Below are 27740 nucleotides of genomic sequence, written 5' to 3'. Positions count from 1 at the left end.
CAAGCCCGAGGTGACAGATCCAGCACGAGGTGACCGATCAAGCCCGAGGTAACAGATCAAGCCCGAGGTTCCCGATCAAGCCCGAGGTACCCGATCAAGCCCGAGGTACCCGATCAAGCCCGAGGTACCCGATCAAGCCCGAGGTACCCAATCAAGCCCGAGGCAACAGATCAAGCCCAAGGTGACTGTTTTTACCTTGGCAACTCCACCTATGCGCCGCTCTTTGTGTTCCTGCAATTCTGAAGGGTCCTTCCGTTTCGGACGACGTCTTCCTCTCCTGCTGCCCATGACTGACGAACACAGATCCTCCTTTACCTTCCCTTTAGTCGGACTTGAAACTTCCCACGTGGGGCACCGGAAATACGTGTTGAGTAAATGCAACTTGTGAAAGCGAAATACGCCTGTGGGGCATACATTGATGACATACATCTGAAAAACACACTCGCTTTCTGCCCTCAGAGCAGATTGTTATTTTATCATTTGTTTCACTAAGGAGACGCTATTTCCCGCCAATCGAACAAGTTGAATCTTAACTTCCGCAGAGTTCGTTTCAACGAAAGAAAAAATTCCAAAGTCTTAATTGCAAAGTTAAGTAAATATTTGAATATACATTTGATGTCATTCTATGAATAATATTTGTAAAATGTTGATAAACAAAAACTTGTGCAATCGCCCCAATTCACAGACACCGGCTCGAACTCGAACCTGTGCGTACGTAATTAATATATAGAGGCCAAAGTTTTAGCCAATGGACTCCGTTGTGCAGATGCTATGTTAAATTAATGCGTTATAAAATGTGTGATGATATATATATATATATATGGATGCTGTGAAGAGGAACAGGTTGAGATGGTTTGGTCATGTGTTGAGGAAGGATGAAAGTGACTGGTTGAGAAGAGTGATGGAAATGAATGTAGAAGGAAATAGAGGACGGGGAAGACCGAGAAAGACTTGGCTAAAGATGGTGGAAGAAGAAATGTGGGCAAGGGGGTTAACAAGGAGAGATGCAGAAAATAGGGCAAAATGGAGAAGATTGTCATGGGGACCGCAAGGCTATCCCCCGCTCTCGCAGGGAAAATGGCCTTTAAAATGCATGTTGTTGTGTTGTTGGTGGTGTGTGTGTGTGTGTGTGTGTGTGTGTGTGTGTGTGTGTGTGTGTGTGTGTGTGTGTGTAACATGAACAGACTTTGCACAGATTAATGTGAATAAAGTGAAATAGGCCTACATTTGTGACTTCAGATATATATAGTTCAACCACTACTCCCATAGCTGAATTAGAACCGCCCACCCCCCTGCACCACCACTCCCTCGAGCCACTTAAACCAGTCGGCCCCGTAAGTCCCACTATAGTCCAATTGTACAGGGTGAGACAGAAATAATCATTTTTAAATTGGTGTGAAGGAAAAAAAAAATTTATTTCAAAATTCATTCATTCATGATATTGAAGTACATAACATGCATTTTTATTTTTTTTATTTTTTACTGATTTAGTTTTATTTTTTGCAGGCAGAACACTTGAGTGACCATGTGGAACTGGTCGGGCGAAGAACGCTCTTTCGCCATCAAAGCTTTTTACAAGAATAATGATAATGCAACTGCTGCACAGCGTCAATTCAAACTCCATTTCAATGTTCAACGTCATGGAAATGTGCCGTCTGCTCGTGCTATCAAGTTATGGGTTCAGAAGTTTGAGAAGACCGGTTCAACTCAAAGTTACAGTGTGGTGTGCATTTTCGTCGTTCGGCATCACAGGGCCTTACTTCTTTGATCTTTCAGAACGATAACGGAAATGCCGTCACTGTTACTGCAGCTCGATATACCGATATGGTTTCCAACTTCCTCTCCAGAGAATTTTTTTATTTTTTTATTTTTTTGTATACAAGATCGAGGCTCGTGTAAGAGCTAACATCAATCACAAAAAACAACAACGAATGGACACACAAAACATACAAAAAAGGGAGTGGGAGACAAGATGGGGAGAGAGAGGGAAGCACACAAGTACAACGGCATAGAACAGGGACATCGGGAGATCTGTGGGAGGGAGAGGGCTTGGGGGGGCATGGGAAGGCGGGGGTGGGGGGGGGTGTGGGAAAGTATAAAACACATGGACACTGATGGAACTTCCACGAAAGAAAGTCGGTATTTCAAAAAAAAAGTGGATTTTGGGTGAATTAGCGGAGGTAGAAGAGATCAAGGTTTTGGATGGGGGAACATAAGAGACTAGTGGGGTCACCCGTGGGAATCCCACGGGCATGGACCTGTGTGACATTTGGACATCTTCATTTAGTTGCTGCACATTCAGTTTTACAAAATGGTTACTGGCAATTTATCAGATGCACAAATGATGTAATCTACACAATGTATTTACTTCTGATAACATGTGAATGCAGGTGCGTGCACAGCCACACACACATATACACATACACACACACACACATCTCGTTTTTTCATTTCTGTTCCTCACAATTCTGTCTCTCTCTTATTCACACACACACACACACACACACACACACACACACACACACACACACACACACACACACACACACACACACACACACTGCATTCAGAAAGTATTCAGACCCCTTCACTTTTTTCACATTTTGTTATGTTGCAGCCTTATGCTGAAATCGTTTAAATTCATTTTTTCCCTCATCAATCTACACTCAATATCCCATAATGACAAAGAGAAAACAGGATTTTAGAAAGTTTTGCAAATTTATTAAAAAGAAAAAACTGAAATATGACATTTACATAAGTATTCAGACCCTTTGCTATGACACTTAAAATTTAGCTCAGGTGCATCTCATTTCTCTTCATCATCTTTGAGATGTTTCTACACCTTGATTGGAGTCCACCTGTGGTAAATTCAAATGATTGGACATGATTTGGAAAGGCACACACCTGTCTATACAGTATAAGGTCTCACAGCTGACAATGCATATCAGAGCAAAAACCAAGCCATGAGGTCGAAGGAACTGCCTGCAGAGCTCAGAGACAGGATTGTGTCGAGGCACAGATCTGGGGAAGCCTACAAAAAAAATCTCTGCTGCATTGAACGTTCCCAAGAGCACAATGGCCTCCATAACCCTTAAATGGAGGAAGTTTGGAACAACCAGGACTCTTCCAAGAGCTGGCCGCCCGGCCAAACTGATCAATCGCGGGAGAAGGGCCTTGGTAAGAGAGGTGACCAAGAACCCGATGGTCACTCTGGCTGAGCTCCAGAGATCCTGTGTGGAGATGGGAGAAACTTCCAGAAGGACAACCATTACTGCAACACCCCACCGATCTGGGCTTTATGGCAGAGTGGCCAGACCGAAGCCAAACAGTTCAATCTTGGTTTCATCAGACCACAGAATCTTGTTTCTCACACTCTGAGAGTCCTTTAGGTGCTTTTTTGCAAACTCCAAGCGGGCTTTCATGTGTCTTTCACTGAGGAGAGGCTTCCGTCTGGCCACGTTGCCATAAAGGCCAGATTGGTGGAGTGTTGCAGTCATGGTTGTCCTTCTGGAAGTTTCTCCCATCTCCACATAGGATCTCTGGAGCTCAGCCAGAGTGACCATCGGGTTCGTGGTCACCTCTCTTATCAAGGCCGAGAATGGCTGACAGTTGGATTTTGATTGGATGTGCTTGAATATTGGAAAGGAGATGGTTCTATTTGAGGGGCAGAGAGAAAAAGATCCAAAGGATGCAAGTGTAATTGCGCCTGTGTCTGTGACTTTAGCACCAAACTCAGAAATGCTGATGATCACTCAGCGAGCTGTCGTCAGGTGTGAATCATCCCCGCTGGGGACCAGTGGAACCGATGGAAGAGCCAATGACTTACGGAATCGCAGTAGCACGAACGTTAGCAGGGTCCGAAGGAACACGGGTACCAGTGCAGGCGCGAAATGCCACCGATCAGCCAAGGGTTGTGAGAGCGGGCACCCAGCTAGCTACCTGGACGTCGGGGATAGAGGTGATAGCGTTTAATGGGAGGTCTGGAATAGAGGACTCCACAGGGCGTGACGATGGTGAGTGGCCTGAAGAACTCGCAAATCTGGAACAACGCAGTATTGCAGCACTCGGTGAGGATCAAGCCAAACAAGTTCACTGGTTAATTGCCCGTAACCGAGACTAGTTCATGATGGCGGGTAAGAAGCTGGGCCGCACAAAAATGGTAAACCATCGGATTGAGACAAGGGTGGCAAGACCGATTAAGCAACCGCCAAGACAGCTAACATTTGGAAAAAGGAAAACTGCTGAGGAGGAAATTGCCAGAATGTATGCCGAGGATGTAAATGAACCCTCTGATGGAGCATGGGCACCACCAGTGGTCCTGGTGCGGAAGAAGGATGAGACAGTTCGATTTTGCGTGGATTACAGGAAATTGAACAGAACAACAATGACATCTTCATAAAGCTTCTGTCCAACACAAACAACAGGCATTTTAAGGCCATTTTCCCTGCAAGAGCGGGGGTTAGCATTGTGGTCCCCATGACAATGTTCTCCATTTTGCCCTATTTTCTGCATCTCTCCTTGTTAACCCCCTTGCCCGCATTTCTTCTTCGACCATCTTTAGCCAAGTCTTTCTCGGTCTTCCCCGTCCTCTACTTCCTTCTACATTCATTTCCATCACTCTTCTCAACCAGTCACTTTCATCCTTCCTCAACACATGGCCAAACCATCTCAACCTGTTCCTCTTCACCGCATCCATCACAGGCTCTATTCCCATCATCTTTCGCAATTCATCATTTGTCTCTCAATGATACTCCACACATCCACTGAACCATTCGCATTTCCACCCTTTCCAGCCTTCGTTGCTGCTCTACGTTCATTACCCATGTCTCGCTCCCATAAATCATAACGCTTCTCACACATGCAGCATACACCTTTCCCTTCAGCTTCAACGACACTCCCCTCCTCCTCAGCACGCCACTCAGTTCCCGAAACCTCTTCCATGCACATCTCACTCGAGCAACCGTTGCCGAGTCTGATCCACCTTTTCCATTCAGCATGTCTCCTAGGTAACAAAAGGTTTTCACACCTTCCAACTTCACGTCGTCTCCAAGATCCAACTTAACATTTCCTCCATCTGCAGCTCCCTCTGTGCACACCTGACACTTGAATGTAGCTGCCACACTGGTTAATGACCCTCTCAAACCACTACATTTTTGATGAACCCACTCAGTGCACATTGTACATTGAATGGAATTCACTCCAACACCCTTCCTGCACACAGCACATGGCCACTTCCAAGTTCTTTCCACCTCATCACATGCTTTACCACTTGCCATCACCTTAGTTTTTCTGATATTCACCTTCAGACCTTTTGTCTCCATACATTCCTTCCACCTTTTTTTTTTTTTTTTTTGTATACAGAATCGAGGCTCGTGAAAGAGCTAACATTTATTTCACAAACAAATCAAACAGACAAACAAAATATATAAAAAGAGGGAGCGGAAGACAAGATGGGGAGAGAAGGGGAAGCACGCAAACACAACATTTGAGAGCAGGGAGATGTGTGGGAGGGAAAGGGCTTGGGGGGGGGGGGGGGGGGGGAGAAGTTTAAAACACAAGGACACCAAGGACTTCCAGGACAGAAGTTAGTATTTCAAAAAAGTGGATTTGGGGTGAAATTAGCGGGGGTAGAAAATATCAAGGTTTTGGATGGGGGAACATAAGAGATGGTGGTGAACAGCTGTTTTAAAGACCTGGAGGGTGGAGTGGGATTGAAGAGAGTGAGGGAGTTTGTTCCAGAGGCGGGAGAAAAGAGGAATGAAGGAGTGAAGGTGAGCAGAGAGTCTTGATTTTGGCAGTTTAACCATAAGAGGGTTGCAAGCAGATCTTGTGCGACCTGTAGGAATATTTGGGGGACAGAGCCCAAAGAGAGCTGGGGGGGCAAGGCCAGAGAGGAGTCGGTAGAAGACGGAAAGACCACCAACCTGCCTGCGGTGAGTGAGTGAAATGCCCTTGGAGGTAGCTTCATCGCGGGAGATTCCAATGATTCTGAACGTTTTAGTTTCAACAGCGTGAAGACGAGCTAGGTGTGATGCAGGAGCACCAGCCCAGAGGGGAGAGCAGTATTCCATTGAGCTGCGGATGAAAGCCTTGTATGTGGTGAGGAGCTCAGGTGTGCCAAGGAAGGACTTCGCACGACGGAGGATGCCCAGTCGGCGACTGGCTTTGGAGGCCAGATTTGAAATGTGGTTTTCCCAGGAAAGATCATGGCAGATAGTGAGACCCAAAAGCTTGAGTGACAGAACTTCTTGGAGAGGATTATTCAGAAAGTGGATTGGAGGGTTGTCCAGTCGGTCTTTTCAGAGAGACATCGTAAGAGTGTGAGATTTGTCAGTATTGAAAGACATGTTCCACTTGTTTGCCCAGTCTGTGATTTTGTCCAGGTCTGCAGAGAGTGAGGAGGCTGCAGACTGCCGATCTGAGGGATGAGGAATGGAGCGACAGAGAGTAGAGTCATCAGCAATGAGATAGAGAGGATTTTCAAGAGAGTCAGAGAGATCACTGATGAAGACCAGAAAAAGCACAGGGCCCACAACACTGCCTTGGGGAACTCCAGCCTGAACAGGAGGAGGAGATGAGAGAAACCCATTCAGGGCCACACGCTGACTTCGACTAGAGAGGAAGTCCGCCAGCCATGCGTGGAGATTTCCATGGATACCAAAGGAGGAGGGTTTGGCGAGCAGAGCGGGGTGCCAGACCGTATCGAAGGCACGTGATATGTCAAGGGAGACAGCTCTAATTTCCTGTTTGGCATTGAGGACCTCCATCCATTGTTGAGAAAGCAGAAGCAGCATGTCCAGAGTAGAGTGCCCAGGTCTGAAACCAAATTGATGATCAGAGATCAAGCCATTGGAGAAGAGGAAAGATTTCATATCCGAAGCAATGATGGATTCCATGACTTTGGTGATAATTGGGAGAAGGGTGATTGGTCTGTAGTTGCTAGGATCTGTTTTTGCACCTTTTTTGTGCAAAGCGGTGATGTTGGCTGATTTCCAAGCAGATGGCAGATGACCTTGAGCAAAAGAGAGGGTGAAGAGAACAGAGAGAGGGAGTGAAAGAGCGGAAGAACAGGATTTTAGGACCCGTGGGCTGATGCCGTCAGGTCCAGTTGCAGAATCAGAGTCGAGGGTTGACAGAAACTTTTCCACCTTGTCAGGAGGAAAGGACACAGAGTCCAGGAGCAGCTGGGTATGACTGGGTACGGTGGGTACAGAGAGGGATGGGCTTGGGACACAAGATTTAGAGGCAAACACAGAGTTGAGGCATTTTGCTTTTTCACGTGCGGAGTCAGCCGTGTAGCCCTTTGAGGTGAGGGAAGGGATGGAGGGGGAACAAACACCAGAAACAGATTTGACCAGACGCCACCAGGATTTGGAAGAGGGAGACAGGTAAGAGAGTTCGGTCTTGAGAATGGAGAGATATTGTTTCCTGGCTCTCCTGAGGGTGGATACACACTTGTTTCGGGCTTTGTGAAAGGAAATGAGATTTCCTTCCATTGGATTTGCTTTCCAGGAGACGAAAGCAAGTTGTTTCTGGGCAACAGCCTCACCACAAGATTCCATGTATCATGGACGGGAGGAAGGGTATGACAACTGAAGACGAGATGGGATAAATCGCGGTAAAGATGGGAGACCAGTCCAGATGATTGATGGCTGCTTGAAGACCGCGCCAGTTGGCCTGAGTGAAATGCCAGACTCGTCGACGCTGAGGAGGCTCTCTGAGAATGGTCAGAGAGATGTCCACTTTAACAAGCACATGATCAGATGAGCCGATTGGAGCAGAAGAAGAGCAGCAGTCATTTTCAGGGAAGTTAGTCATAACCAAGTCCAGAAGAGAAGATGCTCCGTTGACTGAGATCCGGGTCGGGAAATTGACAGATTGTGTCATTCCCAGTGAGTCGCAGAAGTCCTTTGCTGAAGAGCCATGGCTGGTGAGAGAGGTTCCCACAGTCAGCCAACTGGCATGGTGACAATTGAAATCACCACATATGAGGAAGAGAGAGTTGGGATGGGTAGATAGAAGATGGTCCATATTATCAGACAGCGAGATGTAGATGAAGTCATCACTGTTTGGTGGACGGTACAACAAACATATGAACAAAAGGTGGGAGTGAAGGGGAAGCCGTAGCCAAAGGTATTCCTGGGGGTGAGGTGGAGAGAGGGCAGTGCAGGGCGAGTGAGGAAGAGGGTTTTTTTAATAAAGATAGCAACCCCACCTCCAGGACGAGGCTCAGGTCTATCATACCGGAGGAGGGAGTAACCTGGGAGAGATACCAAGGAATCAGAGACAACATGAAGGAGGAAAGTTTCTGTTCAGCAGATCACGTCTGGTTTGTCAGAAGCAACCTGTATGGAGAGATCAGTCAAGTTTGAGCGAAGGCCCCGGATGTTTGAGGTCCATACTGTTAATGAAGAGGAAGGGGGAGCATCAGATACAGAACAGGGGGTGGGAGGGGTAGGGTAAGATGTGGAAGAGGAGGAAGAGGTAGGGAGAGCTGTTGAAGGTGTGTCAGAGATTTCAGAATGGCTTGGAGAAAGGGAAGAATGGGGCAGACAAAAGGTTTGATGGTGATTGGGTGAGGCACAGTGAGGAGTTATTTGAGGAGGGGGAAGAGCGAGGCAGAAAGTTGGGGGAGATGAAGGTGAAAGTTCGAAGGGGGAAGAAGCGGGGAGGACGCTTTGAGGAGGAGGGGTGAGAGGGGAGTCTAGGAGGGGAGGAGCGAGGGAGAGTCTTGGAGGGGAGGGGTGTGGGGGCAGTTTAGGAGGGAAGGGGCAAGGGGGGAGAATTGAAAGGGATGGGTGATGGGGAAGATTTGAAAGAGAGGGTGATGGGGAAGATTTGGAGGGGAGGGGCAAGGGGGTAGATTTGGAGGGGAGGGGTGATGGGGAAGTTTTGGAGGGGAGGGGTGATGGGGAAGTTTTGGAGGGAAGGGGTGATAGGGAAGATTTGGAGGGGAGGGGCAAGGGGGAAGATTTGAAAGGGATGGGTGATGGGGAGATTTGGAGGGGAGGGGCAATGGGGAATATTTGAAAGAGATGGGTGATGGGGAAGATTTGGAGGGGAGGGGTGAGGGGGTAGATTTGGAGGGGAGGGGTGATGGGGAAGTTTTGGAGGGAAGGGGTGATGGGGAAGATTTGGAGGGGAGGGGTGAGATTGGATTTTAGAAAGTGTATGATTAATGGGAAACGAACATTTATTGCAAAATGAGTTTCTTGTGACCTTCGAGTCAAAAATACGTTTGAGGACGCTGAAGGAGGGGTGGAGTGCAGGAGAGTTTCGGGAATGTAGAAAAGAGGAACTGTAAGAGATGGAATTTTTTTTTGGAATCAATAGATTTGGTGAGCAAGTCAAAAGCATCCTTTTATAGAAGAAGAAGAAAAAGGTGTTATAATATACGACAGAATCCAGTTCTTCAGGGGAAAGTTTAAACATTTTTAAATTGAGCAGTGAAAACTTTCTGGAGAAATGGAAAATGGAAATGGGGGTGAAACACGTGATCGAAGAATGAACGAACAAATAAGAACAACGAATAAATGAATAAGAACAGAGAAGGAATTTTTTTTTTTTTTGGAGTTGAGATTTTAAACAAGGAAGTATGGGGTGAAAGACTGGGACAAAAACAGAGAACGAAAGTAAGTAATTGCAGCGCAATCAACGGACCTCTGAGAGAAAAACAAAGCCTCAAGGTCGGACACGGTAGCCTACTAGTACTAGGCCTCAAAATACGCGACACGAATTAACCGACGATTTTGTATACAGGTATGAAAAATTAACACTGAGAATCTTACTAAAGACACACTATAGGTACAGACACCGAAAGATAGATACAGTTTCGACAAAAACACAATTGTGAAAAATTACTTAACTTCGAAAGCGTGAGCGCATGGACAGCTTTGAAAAAGACATGACCTCCAATCTTGCCGATCACTTGCCCACGAGTTCATCTTCTCCTTTAGTCCATCCATACTTTCTGCAATCAACACCAGATCATCTGCATACAACAACTTCCACGGTAAACCCTCCTTTACGTTCCGAGCCAGCACCTCCATCACAGCTACAAATAGTAGTGGACTTAGTACCGACCCCTGATGCACTCCCACCTTCACCTCAAACTCACCACTGTTCCCGTCCTTCGTCCTTACAGCTGCGCACGCTCTTTTGTACATTGCCATCACTACTCTGATCAACCATTCCTCCACTCCTAACTTCCTCAATGCCCATGTCACTACTTCACGTGGAACCCTATCAAATGCTTTCTCCAGATCAACAAACGCAAGAAACAACTTCTTCCTCTTCTCCATGTACTTCTCCTGCAACTGCATTGACCGACATTGATACATACATACTACATACATACATACTCATACATAATACATACACAACTGCAACTACATTGATTACAGGAAATTGAATGATGTGACCAAAAAGGATTCATATCCTCTTCCTCTAATTGACGAGACATTTGATGCGTTAGCGTTTAGCTGGATCGAAGTGGTATAGCACTTTGGACCTAAAGAGTGGCTACTGGCAGGTTGAAGTCGACCCGGCCAGTCGTGAGAAGACCGCATTTTCAGTGGGAACAGGTCTATGGCAATTCAAGGTTATGCCATTTGGTCTGTGCAATGCTCCCGCCACATTTGAGAGGCGTATGCACAGAGTTTTGGAATGGTGGCATTGGAAATTCTGTCTCGTCTATCTGGATGACATTCTAGTCCATTCATCAACATTTGACCTTGCTATTTCCCAACTGGAACAAGTTTTTTCACGCCTTCGGGAGGTGGGAATGTAATTGAACCCTGGGAAGTGCCAGCTATTTCGGGCGAGAGTCGCCTACCTGGGACACATTATAGGTCGAGAGGGTGTGTCTACCAACCTGGACAAAATCTCAGCAGTGCAAGATTGGCCTACACCCACGAACGTGCGGCAGGTACGGGCCTCTCTGGGGTTATGCTCGTACTACCGACGATTTATAAAAGGCTTTGCAGACATCGCACGACCCCTACACAGGTTAACAGAAAAGAATAACACAAAGTTTGTCTGGGCCAATGACTGGGAGGATGCGTTTAGGGACTGTTACGTGGTCCTCTCGGTAACTACCTGGTCTCGGTGACCCCCGGACCGTGGGAGGCACCCCGCCAGAAAGATATATGATTTATACGCTTTCGTAATGCAATCAATATGAATTTCAGTCAATAAGAAACCCCACACCAAGGATCCGGAGTAATCAATAATATATTCCCCCCAGGAATCAACAACCATCATCAATCAACAATCAATCACTAAGATGGCCATCTTACATATGTGTCCCCCCCTGTCCCCACTCACGACCACTTGGGCCACTGTCCCTCACAATGTCTCTCTTCTCCGCACACGGGCGGTGGAACGAACCCCGGGCGGACGTGCTCCAAACGTGCACGTCTCGTACCGGGGACAGCTGCTGCAGCGCACACCTCCTTGCCAAGCAACGGGGCAAAACCAAGCACGGCTTGCAACGCGCGCGAGGCCCAAGGTGCGACCCGTATGCATCCTTGTAGACGGTGAGGCGAACTGTGCCGGACGCTGGGTTCCGTGCACGAACCCACGGCAACTTGACGTGTCAAGGGGTAATTACCCCGCGCAGGTAACTCCTTTTGTCAAATGGGCTTTCAAACGCAGCGTCCTCCACGCTGCTCAATATCGATACCAACTCTCGTCGGAGCTCGGCGAGGAAGAGGAAGAAGATCGTCGCTTCTCCAGGACCTCGTGTCTTTTTTCTTCCTCCGTTTCCGGTCTCCTTTTTCCCAGAAGGGCTCCTGACCCTTTAATCACAACAACCTTTAATCGACTACACATTGATAAGCAAAGACCTGAATAGTAATTCACATAAATCCACATAAATCCGTAACACTCCCCCCCTTCAAGAAAGAAAGTTTGAACCCAGCGAAAACTTTCTTTGCCGGCCAACTTGGATAAACAAACCAGATAACTCACCCCCCCCCCCAAATCATCAGTTCCCCCCGGGCACAGTCATCACTTAAAAATAAAGCAACAAAATTTCACACAATCCCCTAGATTAATTCCCTCTGGACCAAGCGTCAACCACTTCTAGTTTCTCTTGAATGACGGTTAAGAGGTGGTGACCAAAGCCCCCAAATTTAAACCTCTCTATAGCACTTTTTCGGGAGGCCCAGCGGAGTATTCCCTACATGGACGCCTTAAGGAATGTGGAGTTCACGGTTAGTCCGGGGAGGAAAGTTCATTACATGGATGCCTTTAAGAACGTGGCGTTCACGGTTAGTCCGTGTAGGAGCCCTGGCTCGGCGGCTCCCCCGTAAATAGTGCTTCAACTTCTCCAGACTCCTAACAGTTACGGTGGGACCCCTTGTCCCAGCCGTTACCTGACTGGCGGTCTCCTTCTCGGCCAGTGCTCTGACATTCATTCTTTCGGGAGGTGCCGTAACTCTGGGAGCCTCCATAGTAATATCGGCTGCTGCCAACCCCAAAACTACTGCCAAGTTGTCCTCTTCTGCAGACCTCTCGACACCTACGAAATGCCTTCCCTACTGTTATGGTCCGACCCTCCAAATCCTTACCATTCCAATTCTTCTCTGCCTCCCTGGCGTCTCTTGTGCTTGCAAACGTGACAAAGCCGAACCCTCTTGACCGTTGCGTTTCCCTGTCTTTTACCACCCGCACTTCCACCAGCGGCCCATATCTGTTGAAGACAGAGGTCAGAACTTCTTCCTCTGTGTTGAAGTTCAGTCCCCCTACAAATAACTTGGAACTTTTGTCGCCATCCCGAGCTGGTGTGGTGTTATTTTCCCTGCTGTGCTCTTTACCAACCCTCGGGTTACCATAAATTTGCCCCCCGGCCAAATCATTCCCGATAATCACAGATACTCCCTCTACAGGAAGCGTGGCTTGTAAACCGACGGTGACCGGTCCTGACACCAAATCGGATTCCAAATGGATGACATGAAGTGGGGCACTAACACAGCCACCGATCCCTTGTAACCGAACACTATCCCCAGTTGCGGTACTCTTGGACAATGGCAAAATGCCTTCAAGCATTAAGGATTGATGGGCTCCTGTGTCCCTCAAAACCCTAACCGGTCTTGGGTTAGTCAAGTCTCCCTTGAGTGAGACCAACCCCTCATAAATAAATGGTTGGTAACTCTTCTGTGGGCGATTTCTTACGCTTGCCATCGCATTCGGAGTGGTAATAGTCGGACTCCGCTCTGGGTTTTCCCTTTTCATGAGGTAACAACTGGACATCAAGTGTCCAGGTTTCTTGCAAAAAGCGCAAGTAGGCCTGGAGGAAAAACTCGTGGTCTGCCTCGGGCCCCCCGAAAAATAAGTTTGTCTTGGGCCCGTAGCCCCCTGATTTCGAACAGTTCGGGTATCAGCGTTGTCCCCATAATCATCTCGCGGCCGCCGCCATGTATTGTCGTTCTCCGCACCTGCTGTTCCACACCTCCCCTGCGGAGATCTAGGCGAGGAGTTAGGTTCGTGGACCCCTATCCGGTGTGTTAAGGCATAATCATCTGCCATGGTGGCTGCGTCCCACAACTTCGGTACTTTCTTTTCCTGCAGGTACACTTTGATGTCCTCGTGGACACACTGTTGAAATTCCTCCACCAGCATCAGGTCACGCAATGCTTCGAAGTCGTTCCCGACTCCTTTTGACTCACACCACCGATCAAACATTTTTTCTTTCACTCTAGCAAACTCCACATGGGTCTCACTCTCCCTCTTCCTGGCATTCCTGAATTTTTGCCGGTAAGCTTCCGGAACCAACTCATAGGCTTTGAGGATGTGCTTCTTCAATACCTCATAATCTGCACATTGGTCCATTGGTAGCGCCGAATAAATCTCTTGAGCTTTACCCACCAGCACACTTTGCACTAGTATGGTCCAGGCCTCCTCCGGCCAGTTTAACTGTCGAGCCACTTTCTCAAAGTGTGGAAAAAATTTAGCGACTTCCTTTTCACTGAAGGGTGGAACCAGCCTCACATGTCTGCCCACATCCCAGGTGTTCTGGCTAGGTGTCGACCCCGTCAGCAAGGGTGGTACCTCTCCCCGTTCTCTCATTATCTCCAGCTCCTTGAATTTAATTTCTTGCTGAAGCGCCATGTCACGTTCCTTTAATTCCCTTTCCGCTTTTCTCTCCTCTGCTTCGAGTTCCCTTGCAGCTCTCCTCTCCTCTGCTTCTGCTTTCCTTTCCTCTGTTTTCATCCTTTCTAACCTTTCCTGGAGTTCTCGTTCCACTCTCCTTTCTTCTTCTGCTCTTTCCTTTTCTGCTTTCCTTTCTTCTTCTGCTCTTTCCTTTTCTGCTTTCCTTTCTTCTTCTTTGATCCGTTCCTGGAGTTCTCGTTCCACTCTCCTTTCCTCTGCTTGTTTCTCTTCTCTCCTCTCTTCTGCTTTCCTTTCTTCTTCTTTGATCCGTTCCTGGCTCCGTAATTGCAACTCCAGTTTCCGGAGCTCAACGTCTTCTGGTTCTTCGGGTAGCCACTCCCAGGCTAACTCGTCCCATGTTCCTAACCCCACCATAGACTGTATCACCGTGGTCTGCAACTCTGCCTTCCTCAAATTAGTTCGGACCTCCAAGTTAAAATGTTTGGCCAATTTCAAGAGGTCCGACTTTAGTAACGCTCGGAACTGTGCCTCACTCGGGGTTACCGCAAAGTTCTGTGCCACAAACGCCATGGTGCCTATCGTTAACACCTGTTAACCTTCACCCAAGACTTTACCCCCAATTTCCCCAAAAATTTACCAATTAATACTTAATTAATACATTTTAATTAATAAAAATATTATTTTATTATTTTATACAATTTTAGATCCCGGACGTAGACCCAATTGCGAATCCGCAAATCGTAATTTGGACGAGCCCCCAATTCTGTTACGTGGTCCTCCCGGTAACTACCTGGTCTCGGTGACCCCCGGACCGTGGGAGGCACCCCGCCAGAAAGATATATGATTTATACGCTTTCGTAACGCAATCAATATGAATTCCAGTCAATAAGAAACCCCACACCAAGGATCCGGAGTAATCAATAATATATTCCCCCCCAGGAATCAACAACCATCAACAATCAACAATCAATCACTAAGATGGCCATCTTACATATGTGTCCCCCCCTGTCCCCATTCACGACCACTTGGGCCACTGTCCCTCACAATGTCTCTCTTCTCCGCACACGGGCGGTGGAACGAACCCCGGGCGGACGTGCTCCAAACGTGCACGTCTCGTACCGGGGACAGCTGCTGCAGCGCACACCTCCTTGCCAAGCAACGGGGCAAAACCAAGCGCGGCTTGCAACGTGCGCGAGGCCCAAGGTGCGACCCGTACGCGTCCTTGTAGACGGTGAGGCGAACTGTGCCGGACGCTGGGTTCCGTGCACGAACCCACGGCAACTTGACGTGTCAAGGGGTAATTACCCCGCGCAGGTAACTCCTTTTGTCAGATGGGCTTTCAAACGCAGCGTCCTCCACGCTGCTCAATATCGATACCAACTCTCGTCGGAGCTCGGCGAGGAAGAGGAAGAAGATCGTCGCTTCTCCAGGACCTCGTGTCTTTTTTCTTCCTCCGTTTCCGGTCTCCTTTTTCCCAGAAGGGCTCCTGACCCTTTAATCACAACAACCTTTAATCGACTACACATTGATAAGCAAAGACCTGAATTGTAATTCACATAAATCCACATAAATCCGTAACAGGGACCTACACGATACATTGACGGGGAGCCCCTTACTGGCTTTCCCTGAAAGTGAGGGAGATTTTATCTTGGATACAGCCGCGAGCCACTTGGGCCTGGGCGCAGTACTTTTCCAAGAGTAGGGGGGCACAGAGAGGGTAATCTCCTACTTCAGGAGGGCTTTGTGTAAACTGGAAAGGAACACGAAAAGTGTGACACGAAAAGAGTTGCTGGCGTTGGTGACCGCGGTTGATCACTTCCGACTGTACCTCCTCGGAAAAAAATGTGAGCTCCACACAGACCATGCATCTCTAAGATGGCTATTTAACTTCAAGTTGCCGGAGGGTCAGGTGGCCCGCTGGTTAGAAAAGTTACAGGCTTTTGATTTCAACATTGTGCATCGCCGGGGTCGGCTCCATGCCAACGCTGATGCCTTGTCTAGAAGACCGTGCATTGAGCAAGGTTGCCACTATTGTGAAAGAAAGGACAAGAGGGAGGAAGAGGAAGAGAACAACCAGAATGATCATGTGTGTATAATGCATGGAAGTGTGCAACCCACAGAGAGTGATAATGATCTGCTGACAGACTTTGGTGTGGCACAACGAGAAGACTCCGACTTGAACATGGTCATTACCTGGAAGGAGGCGAACAGACGACCGGACTGGGAAGAGGTAGCGACTCTTACGCCAGACTTGAAAGTGTACTGGGGACAATGGGATAGTCTAGGCTTAGGTGATGGAGTACTTTACTGGAGGTGGGCAGTGGCCGCCACAAACAAGTATGTGTGGTTACTGGTAACACCATAGTGGAAGAAGTCTGAAATATTGGGGCGCTATCAAGGACCAAAGGCAATGGGCCACTTTGGGGTAAATAAAACGTGAAAGAAGAACCCGGGAAATTTTTTATTGGATCCATTGCAAAAGAGACGTGGAGGCCTGGTGTCGCAACTGTGATAAGTGTTCTGCTAAGAAGGGCCCCTCGAGGAAAGAATTAGCCCCGTTGCAATTATACCAAGTGGGCGCACCCCTGGAGAGAGTGGCCATGGATATTACAGGACCTTTTCCAGAAACTGCCTGGGGAAACCGATACATCCTCGTCGCTATGGACTACTTTACGAAGTGGCCCGAGGCTTATGCGTTGGCAAGTATAGATGCAAATACAGTCACGCAAGCACTTGTGGACAGTTTCTTCACCCGGTACGGCATCCCTTACGGTCCCAGCATCCATTCATCCCTGAATGAATGAGCTACATTCAGATCAGGGAAGCAATTTTGAGTCTGAGGGTTTTCGAGCAATGTGCGATCTTCTGGGTATACGGAAAACTCGAACCACTCCTTACCATCCTCAATCCGATGGCATGGTAGAACGTTTCAATCGAACCCTAGGTACCCAGCTGGCAATGTATGTGAATGATACTCACACCGACTGGGATGAGGGGTTACCGCTGATTATACTGTCATGCAGAACAACGGTGTGCGAAGCCACCGGTTGCACACCCACACTCCTGATGTATGGTCGAGAACTAAGACTCCCCCCAGATTTGATTTACAGGAGATTAAACAGAATTAAACAGATTTGCAGAATTGAGCCCAATGACGTGGTTTCAGCAAGATGGTGCAACCTCCCACACCACCAGAGTGTCCATGACTACTGTAAGGGCACTCTTTCCAAAGCATGTAATTTCCAGAAACGGCGATATACCATGGCCAGCGAGGTCACCCGATTTAACTGCATGTGATTATTTATTGTGGTCATATCTAAAGGAAAAAGTGTATGTTAACCGTCCACAAACTCTTCATGAACTTAAGGAAAACATCAGATGCAAAATCAATGATATTGACGTGGCCATGTTGCAGAACGTCATGAATAATTGGTGTCCAAGATTGGAGGAATGTGTCAGATGAAATGGTGCGATTCTCCGAGATGTTCTTTTCCACAAATAAATGCCATGTTATGTACGTTACTTGTAGGAATTTGTTTTGAAATACAACTTTTTATTACCTTCACGCGAGTGTTAAAAATAACCATATTTCTGGCTCACCCTGTACAACTGATATACTGTTCCCAATAAATACTGCACCTACAAAGGTGCAATATACAGTGCCTTCAGAAAGTATTCACACCCCATGACTTTTTCACATTTTGTTGTGTTAGAGCATGAGTTAAAAATGGATTTAATATTTAAAAAATTGTCACTGATCTACACATAATACCCCATAATGTCAGTCATTTTTTTATTTTTTTATTTTTTTTACAAAATAATTAAGAATGAAAAGCTGAAATGTCTTAAGTCAATAAGTATTCAACCCCTTTGCTATGACACTGCAAATTCAGCTCAGGTGCATCAAATTTCTTCAATCATCCTTGAGATGTCTCTTGAACTTGATTGAGGTCACAAGCGCACCACCATCTCATGTCATCCCCCAACCTGACCCATGATCTTTTTTTAACCTTTCAATGGGGAGTTATTTTTGCCTTTGGGGTTGCGTTCCTTGTTCTGCAGTGTCTGCGAGAGGGTACGTTTGAGTAGGTTTTCCCACAAGCTTGCCACCAGAAAGTTAAATGTTTGATCCCGGGTGTAGTGCCCTGGGAGGCTGCCACATAATATCAGGTCCCCTTCTCTGTCAGTTACTGGAGCCACACCAAGTATGGGAATCCGGGAGGGCCTTCCGAGGCCACTAGTTTTGCATGGCTGGTGCCAAGTCCCATCACCCCCTTTCAGTTTTTCTTTCATGATAGTTATGGAAAAATTAATTGAGTTATGGCCCAGTACAATTCATTTAATATTGTCACGCAGCCTTCAACAAGAGTTTTGCTCTGCTTCATTTTATAGTTACTTAACAAGATATTTACTTAATCCTTGAAGGTTGTTTAAATGTACTCTATTGAGGAAAGTTGTTTTGGCTGTTTAATGTCCTGTGGAGTTGTTGAATGTCACAATTAACCTTGCCAAGGCTAAAATGGCATCAACATGAGAGAATAGACACCACCACATAGACTACCATGGCCTCAAGAAATCCCCCCAAAAATGGAGCTGAAAGAGACAGGCAGTTGGTGAAATATAAAATGCACCGGCAGTTTGTATAAAGTATGAGAGAGGGAAAATGTTGAAGGAGATGGAACGGCTGCGACTAAATTTTATGAGGAAATTCGTTTTGAAACTGACTAAACAGTAAAGAAGGAATCGAGGGTCCACTGTATGTGAACCTGGACTTGTACAGTAACCCCATTCCCTGACTACAAAGAGCCAACTTATGTTGGTCGCTATATGTTGGTGTATGCATGTTTGGTCGTGATATATACACCCCACTATATGTTGGTCACTCTACTCGTCAAATCTGATGCCCTGCGATTGGCTCAGACTACTTCAAAGCAGCCATCTCCTCACTGGCTTCATCAAGATGGCAGCCTGCCTGTTCTTCACTCTTTCCTCCCCTACTTCCAGTACACATTGTCGTCATAGTGTGGAGCTCCTGAATTCAACCTCTCTGAGCTAGCATGACCTTTGGACTCAGGCTCCTCTCCATGCTCCGGTGTTACAAGGCTGTCACCCTCCGAGGACTTTTGCGAAGCGACTGGCCTGTTGGAAACATCCTGTGGACAAGATCCTTCCGAACGTGCTCACCTCCAACCCTACACTCATTTATAACCTGCTAGGATTTACTTTACAAACTGATTACCAAAATAAGTTGCCCACTCAAAAGTGGAAGTTAACTCATAACTGCACTGATATCTGTGACATTTTTACTTTCTTTGTTGAATCTTAGGGGGGTTATTAAGGGTTGCTTTTAATTAGTATTATTGTGTTTAAGATAGACAGTAGGGATTAATAAATATTACTTATAAAATCATCGTTACGTCTCATCATATGCTGGTTTCACCCATAAAACAACAAACAAGGAACATTAGTGTCCTTATTTATTTTCTGCCGTGACATCCTCCGGGTAACTTTATAGATGTACGCTTCGGTGCCTTGAAGGTGACACACAACATGATACATACGATTACAAAAACTATAACACTCAGTGGAGTGCAAACCTCGGCCAGGCTGAACAATGTGCGTTTTGTATTCCACCAACAGGTGCGACATGTGCATCCGGGCCTCAACAAAAATCGAATCAGCCCATGATTGTCAACTACCCAACTCACCCACAAAGTTGTCATAATCCATCCACAACCTTTTGATATATCGTGCTACATTTCATTTTTGGCCCCATCTCTCTATGGTGAAGTCTCTGAAATAAATAAGCCTAATGTTGGCTTAACAGTTAAAATGGCTGGCTTAAGATTTTAGAGGCGTGAGTTTGAGCCCATTGTGCCATCAAATAACACAAGATGGGTTGACTTAGCCTGTCATATTTGAGGTCAGCAAAATGAGTACCAGTTTAATGGAAACAGCGGGCACTGCATTAGCAGCACAGCTGCGCTCCCAACAACCACAGGCTGCATACAAAAAACTTTATCGAGAAAGAGCAATCAAAGTTTGCAGACTATCACCAGGACCTTTGTGTGGTTTTATAGTATGTATTTTATAGACATACTCACATTGTAATTGTACCATACATACTTTATAGATGTACTTAATTGAGAAAAGACGTATAAAAATTGTCTGTGTGGCACATTAGATGTGGCCAAACAAACAAACCCAAAAACAATACCCTCTCCTCTGGTGAGTAATAAGAAATTTAAAAAAATTATCGTATCCGGATCTTCACCACAATCAAATCAATTAGTCTTTAGCACACACCCAACCTGCCCACCATATTTTGGCCGAATCCATCCACAACAATGAGATATGCTGCTCACAGACAGACATACAAACAGTCAAGTGAAAATATAACCTCCATCCACCATTGGTGGCGGAGGTAATCAAGATTCTACTTCCGACCAGTCATCTGCAGCACGCTTATCCTTTACCAGTCATTTCAATCTCTGCATTGCCAACATCTGAGGTCTTCATTCCAACCACAACCCCACCCACCATCTGCTGCGATAATCTCGACGAAATACCGTTCCTCACTGAGGCCGATTGCTGAACCCCTCTCCAGTATCCTGGCTACATCCACTACCAGTTTCCAGCCACAACACTGGCGTATGCACCTACATCCGCTTCAATATCTTTACTACTCACCTTCCCATTGTGAGCTTTCCAACTTTTCTGGCTCAAAGTCTCCCTCGTCAATCTCATTAAATTAGTCTGCTGCCTCCATAGTCCGGCAGCTAAGCTAGAATATAGCATAACAATTGTGCATTTTGTGAGGAAAGCACCAAATTTGGCACACTAGTAGACTATCATATTATGAAAAGATCTGGATATTGGGCCATCTCAGATTCAGAGATTTGATTTTTGCAAGATTTGCAGATTTTGCAGATTTGCAAGCTGAGATTGCAACGCCAGGGATGGCCGACTCCTTCCTGTGAGCTGCCCACGTCACCCGCACAAGAAGAGCTCATCAAATCACTGCAGCGGCACTGCACATCCTGCAACATCGTGCGTATGAACGCCACTGTATGACATATGCTGATGATGCAGAAGACCTGCCTGAGTTCGAAGACTGGTGTCACCAGAGAGGAGAAGACATTCCCAACTTTCAGTACTGGGCAACTGTGCTGGAACTAGAGATGTTGGTACTGGTCTTCGTGCGTTCTCTGCGGCAGGCTTCATTCACGATGTACCTTGATGCCCTGATGGAACTGGTCCCATGGTTCCATGCCTTAGACCACACACACTATGCCAGGTGGGTCCCTGTTCACCTGAGGGACATGGTTGCACTCCCAATGAAGCACCCAGATGTAGCCAGAGAATTCAGGGCTGGCAACTTCACTGTACAGAAGACGAAGAAGGTGTTCTCTTCGATCCCAATCGAATCGAAATCTTGCAAAAATCAAATCTCTGAATCTGAGATGGCCCAATATCCAGATCTTTTCATAATATGATAGTCTACTAGTGTGCCAAATTTGGTGCTTTCCTCGCAAAATGCACAATTGTTATGCTAAGTTTCCCCACTACCACCACTCCCTCAACTCTGACAATCACATGAAGCTCTGCCCACCTGATTACCTGTAATGAGCAAATTGACAAAATCCTCTGGCATCTTCTGAAATCATCATTCTTAGGGACTTCAATTTCCACAACACATTGTGGCTTTTCCACTCTCCCTACACTGACCAGGCTCAGATGAAAGCCAAAGCCTTCACTATACCCAATGACCATGTTGTGGGTGGATTTCTAGGTGCTTGACAAAGACATTCACCTCCAGGTTGGAAAGAGATTTATTTACCTATTGCGGAGAAAAATATTATTCAATCAACATCACAAAATACACAATACACCAGCTGAACAGTTGGGTAGAGTTCTCTGAAAATTCTGGTTCAGAGTTCCCTTCTTTATAAGAGCAAAATCCTTTGAAGTTCCCATGGAGGAGCCTACGGGCATGAAGGGGTTTACTACAGGTCAGACTCGCTGGCATCTCATGAAGGTTGGTTTCCATTCAGAAGCTACAACAATGTTTGTAGGAGCTGCTTTGGGAGGATGGAGTTCAAGAGGTCACTTGCTTAGAGCCAGAGGCAAGCGTTCTCCTGAGTGGAACACCCATCTGACTTCAATCTCAGGTTCAGGTCCCATCGATAAAGCGAGGTAGGGGCATGGAAAAGTATGTGGAACTCATCTCAGATAAAGAGTTATTGTTGAGAGAAAAGCTGAGTCTGCAATCTCCAAAAGGCTGGCATTCGCACCAGGTCACCACACAAGCTCCTCTCCCAAGTCAACCAGGTCACTCAACACAAGCTCCATCCTCCATCCCATTCCCAACACACCCATTCCATGTTCCATTTAGTGTTCCAAGTTTCAGTTTCATTATTAGCATTTTATATTTAAAAGATTAACCAGCACTGTCATGGCTCTAAATAATTACACAAAACAACATCCGTGTCTCTGTGATCTCCTGAGGTGGGAAGGAAGTACAGAAAGAACAAATCTGGCTGCAAATAAAATTACACGCAGGGATTCTCAATCATTTAGAAGACCTCTAAGGACTTCTACAACCTCTACAAACTCATTACCAAAACCACCACCTAGTGTAGGCCTAATGGTTAGGGCGGTGGGCTTGGGATCCTAAGGACCTGAGTTAGAATCCCGTTGAATTAACGCCAGGTGAGGTTGATTACTCCCAGCAGGGAGTAATGCATTCAATTGTGTCCGTGTGTGCGTGTGTGTGTTCATGTGTTTGTGAACAAGATATCTGGAAAAGTTCTGAACGGATTTGCATGAAAGTTGGTGCGATAATTGCACTTGGGATAAGGAAGAATTAATTAGTTTTTGGTGAAGCTCAGGAAATTATTCCGGATCCAGGAAGTTTTTTGGGGAATTTTTTTTTCTGTTTTCCTTTAAAAAACATTTTCTCTGCAATAATTGGACCAATCAAGAGCAAATTTTTACCATGGGAGGGACTCGGTCTGCAGAATATTTTAATGGGAATTATGACGTCACAGGTCACGTGGTTCGGCCGCCATATTGTTTTGAGTGAAAAACACTAAAATCCAATTTTCTCCAAAATGCCTGAACAGATCGAGGCCAAACTTTGCAGACAGAATTGTATACCCATGATGAACAAAAACGTCAGTGAGCATGAAGTCATGCATCACATGGTTTCAGAGTTATGACGTTTTTAAGCACAAACATTTAAAACCTAGCTCCTCCCTCATTTGTGATCCAATCGAGGGGAAACTTCACAAATCTGTTCAGCATATCAGTCCACTAAAATGCCCTCTTGCAATTTGCGATATGTCACGGGGTTTGGCAGATATTGTTAATTAAACGCAAATAATAAAAACATTTATATCTATTGAACCACTTCATTGATCGACGTGAAACTTCATACTGTAGTATAATTCATGAAGAGTAACAAGTGTGCAAAATTTGAAGATGATTGGATGTACGGTCTGGAAGCTGGAAGTTGTTATTGCGTGAAGAAGACGAGTCTTCGACTGTGGATAATTAATTATTTATCACATGTACAGACTTGCAGACATCGTTTGACACAATGTCCCGGGTTAATTTGAACCTCAAATAAAATTATAATTCCAGATTTGTCAATGGCTGAGGTATATTAACAAACGAATAAAACAGATTTGGCAAAATTCCAACTTTTTTTAAAAAGATCGCATATTCACCCAGGGTTGTGAGAGGCTGAAGAAGAAGAAACCTTGCATGGGCTTCCCAGACCAAAAAATAATTCTGGCTCTGCAATTTTCAGGTTTATTTATCTATATATCTACATATCCTGGCAGTGTCTGTTGTCACTGAACTACTCCCTGAAACTTTTGTTTCCGTGGTTGTGGTGTTTTTAATAACGTGGTGGTGGTTTTGAATCACGTGGCTGTGAGGTGTTTTTAATTTCGTGGCTGTGAGGTGTTTTTAATTTCGTGTTTTATGGCTGTGAGGTGTTTTTAATCTTCTATATATTCTATACATATATATTTCTATTCTTGAAAAGAAGTCCGCGCGATAGGAGATCGCCGGATTGCTGCGGAGCCTGCGTGATCGGGTATCCTCAGAGGTTGCCGAGTATCCTTACCTCCAAACCCGGGTGCGAGAGAAAGCCATCCGCCATCTTCGCCACACGCACAACCGGCAGTGACCGGGTTTTTGTGTCGCGTCGGCCGGGCATTATTCTCCGGTGGTGTGCCGGGGACGGCTGTACAAGACAGTGGCTTTTGGAAGGTTATTGAGGAGACTCGCGGATTGAACTGCAACCGTGTACGTACCAGAAATCGTCTTTGGGAGGTTTCCCCTTCTACCGCTATCGTGCTGGGGATTGGACCACGTGACCTGCGGGTTGGTTCGATCGTCTACGCCTCCACTGATTGGAATCAGAAATTGATTCCACGATCGCTGGAGCGAATCGACGTCGCCTGGGAGGAGTACAGAGAGTCTACTTGCCAAGCCTATAGAGCCCTCTTGTGAACCCGGAAATGTTGAGTACCCCAACGTTTTAAGTTAGAAATGTACAGTATGGGTCCCCAGCACTTAGAAACTGCCGGATGCTAACTTGCATATGTTGGGCAATTAGCAAAATTAGCATTAATAGCATTAATCCTATCAAACATAGGCCTGGGACACTGAAATTTCTGTTTCGCTCTATTGCTCCGTTTGAATGCTTCGTGTGAGCAAACTATTTGAAGGATCTGTATGAAATTTGGACATAATACACTTAGACAGATATGCTTTCCATGAGTGTTCTTATAAAAATTTTCTGCGATCAAAATTTCATGTGAAAAGCGGGATCTAAAAGCCGTGGATTTTTTTTCACCCAACATTTTTTTGCGCGGTTAGTGCCCCTACTCTCATGTTGAGCTACAGTTTCAATGTTAGTGTTTATTTGAACAGATCGTAACCTGGCACGTTCAACACACTAAGCCCCATCTCGCTAGCTGCTATAGTTTTTGAGATATTGAGTATTTCGATTAATTTTTAGTTTTTTTTTGAGTATTCAAAATTTGCAGTACCAATAGGTGCACACATAATTTCTGTCTGACAGTTATTAAATTTGGTGATCTTATAGAGTTTTGGACACCCTTTCCAAGTGTATTTAGAATTTTGCTGCGACAGAAATGACGTCATTTACGAAATTAACTATTTTTGGGATCACCAAGTGACCATAGGCTCTGCTCGGGTTAATTAGAATAATCGCTTGTATTGACAATATTTCATGTATGTATGTAGGCTGGTGCCTCTACAATAACATTTTTTTTCCTTTTTTTTCCAGGTTGGCATGGCAGGGAAGAAATGCCTATTCGCGCCCTGCGACGGCAGGGACAATGACTTCAAAACGTCCGGATCCATAGGCATAGCATCTCTACTTAATAGGAGTGAAGAGCTTGGAGATACAGCTATACATGAGACTTTGTCAAACATCATTGCTACCCATGGTGCTACATCAGCCTCCGTATTATGTCACAAATCATGTTATAGCTCATATACCTCTAGGTCGAGAAATGTAAAACGTAAATCGGACGCAAGTAATAGTCAGCCAGGAAAGCGAATTCTTCGCTCTAAAGTATCTGCCTTCGAGTATTCGAAAGACTGTCTGTTCTGTGGTCTCATTTGTGAACCAAAAGACCCCAAACACCCTGAAAGGTGGAAGCCAGTTAAACAATGCCAGACTGTAGACAGACAAGGTATTCCACCCTTCAGAGACGTCATCTTGTCTAAATGTGATGAGCGCCAGGATGACTGGGCTGAGGTAGTGGCGCTACGGGTGAATGGCGTCGTGGAGCTGCCTGCAGCTGATGTGCAGTATCACACCAAGTGCTACAATGACTTTAGGAAGGTGTCTATTGACTCAAGTGCAAGTGATAGTTGTAAACCAGTTGATAGCTGCTTAGCTGCTGTCATTGACCATATGAATGCAAACAAGTGGTTCACCTGGACTGTGTCAGAGTTACAGGATGTATATGTAGTTAATTCCGGGGACCACTGCAGGAAGCAGATGCTATCCAACTTGTGTGATTATTATGATGACTATAGTTGTACTTAGGGTTGAAGGGTGCGATACTATTGTTGGCTTTAGACAGTGCGTTGGTAAGTCACTCAAACTAGTAAAACAAGCTGAAACCTCTAATGCTGATGATGATGTCACCAAGCTTGTCAGGAGAGTGCGAGCAGAGGTCTGGAATATTCCCTTGCCCCGTCAATATGACCTTGGCAGCTTCCGACATGACAAGGTCGTTCAAGCCACAAGTCCAACCCTTCTGAAGCTTGTCTCCAGTCTCGTGTCCAAGAAAGGAAAAGTGACTAAACCATCACTTACACTCGCTCAATGCATCCAGCAGCACATCAGTAGGAGCTGGAATCAGACAACTCTGTGGCTTGCTGTCAAACTCCACCACAAGTATGGCAGCTCAGAACTGGTTCAGAACCTACATGAGCATGGCATTGTCACTACCTACGATGAAGTCCTACGGTTCCGGAAGTCAGCTGCCAAATATACTTCTGAGGACCCAGATAAGTTCCTGCGCGCAGTCGGCCTGGAGAGGCACATCGGCCCTATCCACAGTTGGGGTGATAATTTTGATCTTGTGGTCTTCACACCAAATGGTCGCCGCACGACTCATGCCATGGCCACTCAGTTTGTGCAGAATCCAGCAGGTCTCCTGTTCCCCGGAGGAGCCACACCTGGTGGTAAGGTCATGTCGCTGAAACTACCCCGTCTGACGAAGCTTGAAGCTGGGAAACTTAGTATAGCTCATAAGAGCAGTTTTGTCATTGAACATTACACAGGCCCCAAGAAGATGACTCCACCAGCTCTGAAAGAAGTCCCAAGAACTGATGCTTTCCAAGATGCCATCAAACAGAGTGTTTCAAGAGCACAGAAGAAGGATGCTGCTTGGCTCTCGCAGCTCCACTCATCCCCTCTTCCCCTGGACTGGGCAGCCTACAATGTTGTGCAAGATCGCAATGGTGATGACAGTGCTCCAAAGCTGAAGACGATAAGTGTCTTTGGACCACTGCTTGACTCGCCCCCTGCCCACCGTGATACAGTGCTCAGTACCATTGCCAACTTAGACACATCACTGAGGCAGCTTGGCATGAGCCACAGTCATATCACGTTTGACATGCAGCTGTACGTGATCGCTTGCCTGATCAAGTGGAGTGATCTGCAGCGATGGTCATCAGTGGTTCTCAGACCTGGGATGATGCACACTCTCATGTCATTCATCGGCTCAATTGGACAACTGATGAATTCAACAGGTGTGGAGGAGCTAGTCGGTGCATCATTTGGAGGCCTGAAATCCATCTTCAACAGGAAGGCCTGGCCCAAGGCTATGCGAGCCTTCCGTATGGTTGTGTCTGCTCTGCTTCATGACTTCTTAGAGGAGGGAGAGAAGACTCACGAGCAGATAACGGCATTCCTGGAGAAAGCCAGAGAGCACCCCACAGGCCGGCTATGGGTGGATTGTTTCATCACCCCTACCCTAATAGCTCACAGGTTCTGGCGAGCAGAAAGAGGGTGATTGGATGCTGCAACAACACTGCCTTGAAGAGATGCTGCCCTATTTCTTTGC

The 27740-nt window shown here is 46.2% G+C and overlaps 2 protein-coding genes across 6 annotated transcripts in view; both read right to left on the bottom strand.

Annotated features, from left to right (window-relative positions):
• The window catches only part of LOC137420699 (uncharacterized), an 85076-nt gene extending 84690 nt beyond the window's left edge, over nucleotides 1–386 (bottom strand). The window contains exon 1 of one of the 3 annotated variants that reach the window (XR_010983181.2): nucleotides 196–351. Coding sequence is in view for 1 of the 3 variants with exons in the window: in XM_068105978.2 (XP_067962079.2) it covers nucleotides 196–288 (93 nt within the window). In the remaining 2 variants the exon portion in view is untranslated. Of the gene's footprint in view, nucleotides 1–195 lie in introns of all 3 variants that reach the window. The other 2 variants (XM_068105978.2, XM_068105979.2) reach the window with 2 other exon arrangements.
• The window catches only part of KNDC1 (kinase non-catalytic C-lobe domain containing 1), a 1149158-nt gene that overhangs the window by 660906 nt on the left and 460512 nt on the right, over nucleotides 1–27740 (bottom strand). The gene's annotated exons all lie outside the window — the stretch shown is intronic.

Source organism: Myxine glutinosa, chromosome 2 (assembly GCF_964187855.1).
Source record: "Myxine glutinosa chromosome 2, kmMyxGlut1.1, whole genome shotgun sequence".
NCBI lineage: Eukaryota > Metazoa > Chordata > Myxini > Myxiniformes > Myxinidae > Myxine > Myxine glutinosa.
The sequence above is the reverse complement of the archived record's forward strand: the minus strand, read 5'-3'. Positions and strand labels throughout refer to the sequence as shown.